Source organism: Heteronotia binoei, chromosome 12, assembly GCF_032191835.1.
Source record: "Heteronotia binoei isolate CCM8104 ecotype False Entrance Well chromosome 12, APGP_CSIRO_Hbin_v1, whole genome shotgun sequence".
NCBI lineage: Eukaryota > Metazoa > Chordata > Lepidosauria > Squamata > Gekkonidae > Heteronotia > Heteronotia binoei.
In genome coordinates this window covers 56,962,023-56,972,517 of record NC_083234.1, presented here as the reverse complement: position 1 = coordinate 56,972,517, position 10,495 = coordinate 56,962,023, and the positions used below count along the sequence as shown (strand labels likewise).

Genomic DNA, 10,495 nt, shown 5'->3' with positions numbered 1-10,495 from the left:
TTCTATCAGTCCTCTTCCGTGGGTCTCTTGCATGAAAGCTGGAAACTGAGACACAAGGTGATACTCCTCAGTGGGCCAGATTTTACCCACTTGCTGCAAAAGAGCTCTGGCCCCAGAAATGGATTCACCTGGCCTTACCTGCCTTTGATTCACACTGTAAGCAGCATGTACATGCACACACACACATTTAAGTGCTTTCTGTGTACAAATATCTGTACTGGAAGCATCCCATTTCAACTATAAGGAACAGCCCAGGGCACTCAAGAAACTAGATGGACTCGTGGCAAGGCTTAAAGCATGCATTTGCATTAGCTACCACTATCCTAGCAAGTACAGTATCTTGACATCATTTCATAAATCCAGGCCATTAGAATGCAGAAAAAGATTGGAGTAATACAACTTCAACTGCCTTGACCTGGCTAGACCAGGCTAGCCCAATCTCATCGGATCTCAGAAGTTAAACAGGCCTTGCTTAGTTAGTGCTTGTGTGGAAGACCATCAAGGAATACCAGGGCTACTACACAGAGCCAAGCAATGACAAACCATCTCTGAACTTCTCTTGCCTTGAAAACTTTATGGGGTTGCCATAAGTCAGCTGCGATCTGGAGGCAAAACACAACTGGAACATCTGGTTTAAAACTAAAAGCTGACATTATGCGCCCTGGAAGCTAAATGAGCACCATTCCACTATGGTAAATTTTCTTTCTTTACAAATGTTTAACAGACTTATACCCTAGCCTACTCCCTAACCCCAGGCCTTGAGCAAGAACATATAATATATTAAATGATTCAATTCTATCCCTGACTACAGAAAATATGGTCTGAATAAAAACACCTTAAAAAGGAAGAAGGCAATATACACTTTGGCAGGTCTCCATAAGACGAGAATTATAAATCTGAAGGTCAGTGGCCAAGAGAGTATTTCTCCATCTATTTTAATGATTACAGTAACACATGGGGCAGAGGTAATCACCCAGGTACTCTGGGCAGTGACAGCTTATCTATACAAACTGAATGTGTTAAAAACGGCTGTACCCTTTTGATTTAGTTGTCAAGGGAACAGTAAGACTTAACTGCTCATCTTTAGGGGCTGCTCACTGAGGCTTGCAAACATACTTGGCCACTGCCTGTGTCATCTTATGGCCAATGTGGTAGAATCAGGACATATAACAGATTAGTGGTGTAGCAGTCACAGAACCTGAGAAGAAGTTGGGCCATTGGCAGAAGCTGAGTCACTCAGCACTAGCAAATGGGGTCTCCAAATACTGACCATTTCCACACCGACTAAGAGTCAGAAGGCAGCCAATCCATTCCAATCCTTTACTTGAAAACAGCTTCCATGCAGAGTTGTTCAGATTAACTGCTGATGTCTGAGCTAGCTCCCCTGGCCTTCTCCCAGCCACAGGGAGAGGAAAAGCTTTCGCTACAGGACAGTTATTTCGACCAACAATGTGTTCTCACCTGAACATTACAGTAAATGAGTCCTATATAAGAGAACTGCTAACAAAAAAAACTGTACACAAGTTTACAAACATATTAACATATAAATAACGGGAAGCTTCCTGCCAGGAGAACTTCCCCAGTAGTCTTTTTTGCTTGAGACTAACACTGGAAGGGGAAAGCCAGTCCCTTTCCTCAAGCATCACAGGGGTTGGTTTGTAAATTGTTTTTTCTGTTGTCAGTGCCTCTGGCTTCAAGTGAGCAGTCTGTGCAAAACAGACACCTCCCCTTGCCCTCCAGGAAGGTGCCCGTGGGGCTAAGGCCTCGGCTAGCCAGTCATCGCTCTGGTCCAAGCTCCTGCTGGAAGACTCGCTTCTTCTCTCGACAGTGCTTCTTGTGAGCCGGCCAGTCTTTCTGCTGGCACTGCGAGCCGCAGTACCGTGCAACCTGGCACCGCCCACAGATGTTAAATTCACGTAACTAGAGAGAGGGGCACAAGACAATAATCAGTATCACTTCCAGAAAGAACCACTTCCAAAGCAGCCAATCAAAAGGCAGAACAAATTCTGCATTTCTCAGATTTGGGAACTCCTCTTACAAAAATTATATTGCTTGGCCCAGATTCTAAATTACAGCAGGGATAAGGATCCCATGGATCTTTTGTGTTAAAGCTTGTACTCTACCATAGGAAGCTTTCCATTCTGCCAAGCATCTTGCATCAGTTGAAGGATCCTTACAACAGAAGTATGTGCCACAGATATGACAGCCAGTTTGGTGTAGTGGTTAAGTGTGCAGACTTTTATCTGAGAGGACCGGGTTTGATTCTCCACTCCTCCACTTGCTCCTGCTGGAATGCCCTTGGGTCAACTCAAAGAAGTTGTCCTTGAAAGGGAAGCTGCTGTAAGAGCTCTCTCAGCCTCACCTACCTCACAGGGAGTGTGTTGTGGGCAGGGGAAGCTAAGGGAGATTGTGACTGCTCTGAGACTCTAAGATTCAGAATACAGGGCAGGATATAAATCCAATATCATCAACATCATCTTCACAGTTAACAAAATGGCTCTGTGGGATCCTACTCATGAAGACTACCTGCATTTTTAAAAATGATGTGGTACGTATTTCCTTTCCTGACAGCTTATAGCTATGACATGCATCCAATATGATCTCTTACCTTCCCAGGTTGTCTGTCTTTGAAATAATTCAAAATTGCACTGAGATAAAAGCATACAGACTCAAAAGCCTTATTTTGCACATCCCTGTTCAGATTCCCTCTATACCAGGGTTGGCCAAAGGTAGCTCTCCAGATGTTTTTTGCCTGCAATTCCCATCAGCCCCAGCCATCAGCCATGCTGGCTGGGGCTGATGGGAGTTGTAGGCAAAAAAAATCTGGAGAGCTACCGTTGGCCACCCCTGCTCTATACAGTTGTTTAACAAACACTAAACTGCTGCTGTAGGGTGCTACCCCCCATGTGAGAAATAGGAGTAGGAAATAAGGTTTGGGGCCTATTAACACAAATTTAGGCCACCCTGTATTTAGACCACCTTGAAGGCAAGGAGGCAAGATTATTCAAGGGGGAGTCACTTGAATGCAAAATAGAAGCTACCCTTGAAGATGACCTGTTTCACTCTGGCTAAATGAGCATGGATAAATTTCTTGCAAGGTAATACAAAGAGTTCATCAGTTGTAGCTAGGACCATTTTTTCCACTTGGGCAAATTACTGCCAAAAATCAAACAGTCAGCATAATAGCAGCACTCTTATTTACAATTCGCTTTGGATTTTCAACACACCTGTTTCTCAATCATCGTGCATGGAGGGTAGTGACATTCATAGTATGTGCACGAGTTCTCCTCTTCTTCCACAACATCCCCATTAGCATTATAATAGCGTGTCACATTCAGCACAGGAAACTGCTCCTCTATGGGGTCTGTGGGAAGCTGCTGTATTGCCAGCCAGTATAAGCTTTGTTCCCTTCAACGAAAACCAACAATTTAAGTACTGATTCAGCAAGTGCATATCATTGTTAGAGACATTAAAAATGTAACACCTCTCAACAAAAAGGGACAGTAACAGAAATTCTCACTGACACTGAGGACCCAACCCTTTCAGTGAATGAACTGCTACTCTTCTAAAAATGATGAACTGGAAAACTCAAATTTCGTCAAACTCTGGGAGCAAGGAGACATCAAACAGAAAGGCTTTCCCAACAGAACAGCTACTGTTTTGTCTAATCCATTTTCTGCCTTATAAAGGTTCCATAAATCCCAACTGCTAATGGAGATGCACAAATGGCCACATATCAGTACAGATTTTTTCCTTCACTATAAACCCTCTTGAAAAACACAATTTTAGGTTATTGACTCAAAAAGTAACCAACTAGCTGTACAATCTCTCCTTTTGCTTTGTTTGAACACTTATGGGTAAAAACGTGTTCTATAAAAAGCAGGTTTCCAGAATTCTTAAAAAGTCCCCAATATTGGCATGCTCTACAAATAGACAGAGCAGTCCGAGAACTTGGGCCCAAGCTGTTTCTTTGATTCATCTTCAAGACAGGCTCTTCCTACTTCAGGCATCCAGTTGCATTCAGATATGCAGTTGAATGACATATTCTCTTAACTACTCATCTTGGCCTATTAAAAGCAGTGGTAAAACTGAAGTCTTTACAGAAGTTCTAAACTCACACTTTTTTGTCCAGACTTTAAAAGGACCTGGGGAAAAGACTACTCTAAGCAAGGGCACAGTAGCCTAGCTATTTCCTCCAGATTAAGACAAACAAACAAACAAAAATCCTTGACCCCAAGGACTGAGGGACTTCCATTGTCATCACTCCCCTCACCTGTAATTCTCACGTTCATGACTTACCTTTGTTTACTAGAAATTTCTTCAGCTTTGGGTCTCCAGCCCCATGGAACCAATCGCAGGTTGTCTAGACGGTTGTCCACTGTCACTGCATTGAGATGCACCACTTGAAATCCTGGAGCAATGCCTCCCCGATGTCTCTCCCTGAAAGTTATGACACACAGATGTTTCTCATTTGGCCATAGAAAGCCAAACTCTGGAAACGAGTGGTTTTCCAGTGCCACATTCCCACCTCCCTGTCTGTCTCTTCCCGTTGTAATTAAAAAAAAAACCTGTGTAAAGGTTCAGGGAATGTGAGGAAGCGAGAGAAGCGTGGCATCCAGTCTCTACCTGCTCAAGATTGCTAGGAAGGTGGGCGATAAAGGTAAGAGGAAGAAAACAGGCAGCCTTCCTGCCTGTTTTCTTCTTCTTACCTTTATCGCCCACCTTCCTAGCAATGGCACAGAATATCAAAGGTACTATGGTCCAAAGTATATTTGCATATTCCCATTCAGATTACACACAGAAGTTTCTTATGTCAGCAGTCAGGACCCATTAGCTCTCAAGCTCTTAAAGAGGAAGAAAGTTAATCAATGGTTTATCAATTTGTGAAGAAAACAAGAAAAGGGAAGGGAATGCTTAAGTACAACACAGGTCCTGCTTCCTCCCTTTATACATTATAAAGCCCAGACAAAAGACACAGGAGTACCTACCAGAGCAGCTCATGTAGCAGGCGTCCAGACCCCCTCCCTCGGTTTTTGTCAAATGCATATGCAAATATTTTAGCACCATTTCCATCAGCGTCCACCTCCATCCGAGCCTGACCAAAGAGAAAGCACAGTTAGACGGGGAGTGGGAGACAGCAGGAAAGGAGTTTAAAATTACTTGATGGGAAGCAGGAGTTTGCCTTAGGAATTCTACTTCCTTGATCACAGCATGGCAGTTTGGTAGACATTCTGAAGTGGCTAACTGGGCACTCAGAACAAGCTTCAAGGCACTTTCCTTGCAAACCAGCTTGCAGATGCTTGTGGGGGGGAAGGGGGAGACAATACGTCTTGCCTTAAGGATTACCCTTCCCCAAACCACAATGAAATATGTACTAGAAATAGCATTTTTATGGTAGTTAGCCACCTCAGGCAGCCCTCTGGACAGGCAGCATATAAATATTCTAAATAAATAATTCCGGTCTCCTTCTGAAGCTCATATAAACCATATCAAGGGTTGAAATAGAAGGCACAAGCTTAGGATTCCTTCCAGCTGCCCATCTCCTCTCAAGATGGGATTCTATCAGTCTCCCCACATCGGCCCTGGTGCAATCGTTGTGCACAATCATTGTTCAACCTAGTTAAAACAAATGGGACCCTGCTAATCTCCCTTTCAGAACTGTTATTAAAAAGAGATTTACATTAACAGGATAGTGACTTCTTTTGACAATTAATTTAAGCAGGAGCCTTTACAAAATCTGGTCCAGTTGCTAGAAAACTGGGCAGCTCCAGAAGACCTGGATTCAGATCACATGCTGCATGGCTTTGGAGCAAAACACTGTATTTCAAACAGACAGCCATAATTAACAGAATGGCCGACACAGATTTTAAAGCATTTTCAATAGCAATCTATACAGTTATAGCGATTCAGGGCTTGAATTCAGCAGAAGCTCACAAAAGCACAGCTCCTGAACCTCCAGCCAGGGTCTGCACGCAGTTGGGGCATACGCAAATGAGATATGCTACTGAGCTTCTCCATCTTTTTTCCTACAAAATGACCCCTGTAGAGATTTATACTAATATATAATTTTAGGTTTCGAATTTACCCTTTTTGGGTAAACTTATTGAGAGAGCAGTGGCGTTGCAACTACAGAGTTTCCTGGAGGATGCTTCTGTCCTCGACTCCCACCAGTCGGGCTTTCGCCCGGGTCACGGGACGGAGACAGTGCTGGTTGCCCTGGTGGATGATCTTCAGCGGCATCTGGATCGAGGCGGCTCGGCAATACTGATGTTGTTAGACCTATCGGCAGCATTCGATACGGTCGACCATCGGTTGCTGACCTGCCGTCTCGTGGGGATTCAGGGGTTGGCTTTACAATGGCTGACCTCTTTCCTCGAGGGTCGGGGACAAAGAGTGGCGATCGGGAACGAACTGTCCCGGAGGCGCCCGCTTGATTGCGGGGTGCCTCAGGGGGCAGTTCTCTCCCCGATGTTGTTTAACATCTACATGCGCCCCCTTGCCCAGAGATTTGGGCTGGGTTGCCACCAGTACGCTGATGACACCCAGCTCTATCTACTCATGGACGGACGGCCTGCCTGTGCCCCAGAAAACCTGGACCTGGCGTTGCAAGCCGTGGCTGGATGGCTCAGGCTGAGCGGATTGAAACTAAATCCAGCGAAGACAGAGGTCCTTTGCTTGGGTCGGGGAGGGAGATTCCCTTACCAACTCTTGACGGTGTGCCTCTGACAGCGGCGCACAGGGTCAGGAGCTTGGGGGTGTTGTTGGAGCCTACTTTAACTATGGAGGCTCAGATAGCAGCCACCGCCAAGTCCGCATTTTTTCACCTTAGGCGGGCAAGGCAGTTGGCTCCTTTCCTGGAGAACGGCGATCTGGCAACAGTGATCCATGCAACGGTCACCTCGAGGCTGGACTACTGCAATGCCCTCTACATGGGGCTGCCCCTGTGCCGAACCCGGAAGCTACAGCTAGTGCAGAATGCCGCCGCCCGGCTGTTGTTAGGGCTCCCTAGAAGAGAGCACATTCAGCCGGGGCTTCGGGGACTGCATTGGCTGCCGATAGCATACCGAGTTCGGTACAAGGTGCTGGTTATGACCTTTAAAGCCCTTTATGGTCTAGGACCTGCCTACCTTAGGGATTGTCTTTCCCCACATGTTCCCCAGAGAGTGCTGAGATTGGGGTCTCAGAACCTCCTTACAATCCCTGGGCCAAAGGAGGCCCGTCTGAAAACAACTAGAGACAGGGCCTTTTTGATTGCAGCCCCCTGTTGGTGGAACCAGCTCCCGGAGGAGATGAGGGCCCTGCGGAATCTTAGACAGTTCCGCAGGGCCTGTAAGACAACCCTCTTCCAGCTGCCATATTAACTGACCAATATCTGAATATCCAAATTCATGAACATCAGCATATCTGAACTTTGGAATACTTGAAGAACTGACCTTTAGGGAAGATGTAGCATGGTATATTGATAAATATGTTTTTATGTATTTTACTGTATTTATTTTTAATGTATTTAACTTGATTTACTGTTAGAGTTTTATGTTGTGAGCCACCCTGAGCCCGCTTCGGTGGGGTAGGGTGGGATATAAATCAAATGAAATATTAAATAAATAAATCAGAAGGCTAGATTTTACCTATGGAGCATCAGGTGCTATTACTATATCTACAGTGACTGGAGATGAGCAGCAACATGGCAAAATAATAATAATAATGAAGATGATGTCTTACTTATCAGCCCGAGGAAAGTTTCTTACCTCAAAAGAGTAACTCTCTACAAGCGGAATGTCTTGCTCATCTATCAGCGTGTATTTTGTCTGAAATTAGAAAAGGTAATTAAAGGTGAAACACACTACGCAGAAACCAAGTTAACCAGCAATTACCTCTGCTCTTCTCATTCATTTCACCACAATACTAAACTATTCCAGGGAATGTGATGCTCAACAAAGAACCTGACTGACTGAGGAATAAAAATCCACTTTCAATGGAATTTCTGTGCAAGCCCAATAACATAACCTGATCTAAACCAAAGAAAGCTGGGCAAGGAATGACCCTCATCTTTTTGTATTTGCCAACAGCCTACTAGAAAAGTGGCTAGTTTTGCTGAAGGATCACTTTGAGAAAAGAGAGTGAAGAGTGGACAAAGCTACCACATCTCATTGCTTAAACTTCTTGTCCCCTCACAACCTTATTTGATTCTGAGCTGGGAGTTGGAGGAAGAAGCATCAGCCTGTCAAAAAGGTGCATTTTTTGCTTAGAGGCCAACAGTTGTTCCTAAGGAAACTAATTCTGATCCACAACAACTTATAGTCATGAACATATGAAGCTGCCTTATACTGAATCAGACCTTTGGTCCATCAAAGTCAGTATTGTCTTCTCAGACTGGCAGCGGCTCTCCAGGGTCTCAAGCTGAGGTTTTTCACACCTATTTGCCTGGACCCTTTTTTGGAGATGCCAGGGATTGAACCTGGGACCTTCTGCTTCCCAAGCAGATGCTCTACCACTGAGCCACCGTCCCTCCCCAAATACATTTATCAGCCTCTAAAGTGCCATGAGGAAACTGCATCTTTCATTTTATTACAAATATACCCAAAACAGCTATCCTCCAGAAATGGCCATTTTACTTATATTAAGACCTTATACCAAAATGTACAAACTCACAAGGCTGGTCTGTCAGCTGAATTATCCAAACTAGGTTCACACTGCTTAGACCAGACTTGGAACACACTACTTAACAATACTTAACGTTTACTTAGCACTTACAATACTTAGCACTTACAGTGTTCAACACACATTAGCTTGTGACCTATGAGGCAAGCCAACTTTACCACCAAATTTCAATTGAAGACTACCCAAATCATTTTCATTCTCTTCACTACTATGCACTGCTTCCTCTGAAGTGAGAAATTCTCCAAAACTTTTACAGCCATATGCGACAGACTCATTTTATCATTTGCCCATGTTGCAACCAGGGGAAGGACAGAGAAGAAGAGGAGCCTGCCTAAGTTGATCTTCTAGACAAAATGAGACTTGAACCCAAGGCTTACCAGTTCAAAACTATTTTACCACCATCCCAAAAAAGCCCTCTCGCTTTAGCAACCTAATTGTGACCAACACAGAAGACTTCAGTAAGAAAAAAAACAACTACAGGCATCTTCTCCACAGAGAAACAACTGGCCAATACCCCACGTCCAATAGACAAACCGCCAGGGAGAAGGAGGGGCTCCCCGCTAAAACCCACAGAACCCGAAGGTCGGTTACGTCACAGATGGAGAGTAGAGATGCGCTCTGTGACGACACAGATCGCATCACGCGTGCGTGAGGGGGGATGGGCCAAGGGGCCTTCCGCGCCGGCTTCTCCCTCCTCCCCGTTCCGATGGGCCCCGCCCGCACCTTGCCGGCCACCCGGCCGAGGCGTACGATACCCAGCTTGAAGTCGGTCATGGCCTTGGCCTGTCAGGGAAAAAGAGGAGAAAAAAAAAAGGAGGAGAGGAGGGGGGAGGGGGAGGGAAGAGGGGAGTCGCAGACGGAGACGCCGCTGCCCCTGCCACGCGCCGCCGCCTCGCGCACGCCCGAGGAGGGAAGGGGGCGGGGCCGCACACACCACCGCCGCCGCCAACCCTTAGTCTCACGAGCCAATCACAGCGCGAGCCGCACTCTTGCGTCACTCGTTCCCCGACCGTCTCGCGCTCTCTCCACCTCGCGCGCGCGCGCGATCTGAGCTCGGCGGCGCTGCGATGACGAAAGAAATGCCAGATCACGTGATAAGATGAGGTCGGCCGACGAGTGACGTCACGGACCCTGCGTATTTTATTTTACTAGTGCAAAGGAAGGCGGTCTGGCTGTCGCTTTCTGGCGCCTCCAAGATGAGTGGAAGCTGGCCTTCTGTAATTAGCGTAATATTTTTGTTAGGATCAAACATATCGCCACACACACCCTTTTCTGTATGGTTTTAATGTAAACATATTCAAACGAGGAAGTTCAGCATGGCGAAAAAAATACAGCAGTGCTCTGAATTATACCGTAGTTTGAAATGGTATCAAGAATGTTTAAAAGCCGGCTTCTGCCTTCAACAACAGTTACTCAGTTTTTTCAAGTATTTACATATTTATAACATTACATATTATATGCGTGGGTGTTGAGAATCGCTTTGCAAAAATACAGTATATATATCTTTGTATGTCGGATGTCTGCACGTTTTATATGCATGTATATACATATTGGTGCTATATATATAGAAAGGGTGCTTTTCCCATAATGATACGAAGGCCTAGAGAAGGGCCGCTGTGCTGCATCTAGACTCTAGAGCTACATTCTAGAGCATCATGGCAGTTTTCACCGGAAGTTATCTATTAAACCAGAAGGCAAAACGACAAGTGACATAACGGCTTTGCTCATGCTGTCTTTAACCGCCGTCTGGTTTGTTCCGCAAACGCGGGGGGGTGGGGTGGAGGGAAGAGATTCATACAGCGCTCAGCCTTGGAGGAGACCGTTCTTTTTAAAC

General features: G+C 45.5%; 1 protein-coding gene across 1 annotated transcript; it reads right to left on the bottom strand.

The window, feature by feature from the left end:
- Positions 1 to 1,306: 1,306 nt before the first annotated feature.
- Positions 1,307 to 9,618, bottom strand: ZMYND19 (zinc finger MYND-type containing 19). Its single transcript, XM_060251261.1, has 6 exons — positions 9,385 to 9,618; positions 7,749 to 7,808; positions 4,989 to 5,095; positions 4,300 to 4,440; positions 3,228 to 3,408; positions 1,307 to 1,920 (listed from the first exon to the last, which is right to left on the bottom strand). The coding sequence occupies exons 1-6, from the start codon at positions 9,433 to 9,435 to the stop codon at positions 1,777 to 1,779; spliced, it is 684 nt and encodes a 227-aa protein (XP_060107244.1). The 5' UTR covers positions 9,436 to 9,618; the 3' UTR covers positions 1,307 to 1,776.
- Positions 9,619 to 10,495: the final 877 nt, after the last annotated feature.

Coding starts and splice junctions, on each gene's coding strand:
- ZMYND19 (XM_060251261.1), bottom strand. CDS start 9,435: ATGACCGACTTCAAGCTGGGTATCGTACGCCTCGGCCGGGTGGCCGGC. Junction 5,096..7,748: donor TAGAGAGTTACTCTTTTGAG/GTAAGAAACTTT, acceptor CTCTTTGGTCAG/GCTCGGATGGAGGTGGACGC. Junction 4,441..4,988: donor CTGCTACATGAGCTGCTCTG/GTAGGTACTCCT, acceptor CATAACTTTCAG/GGAGAGACATCGGGGAGGCA.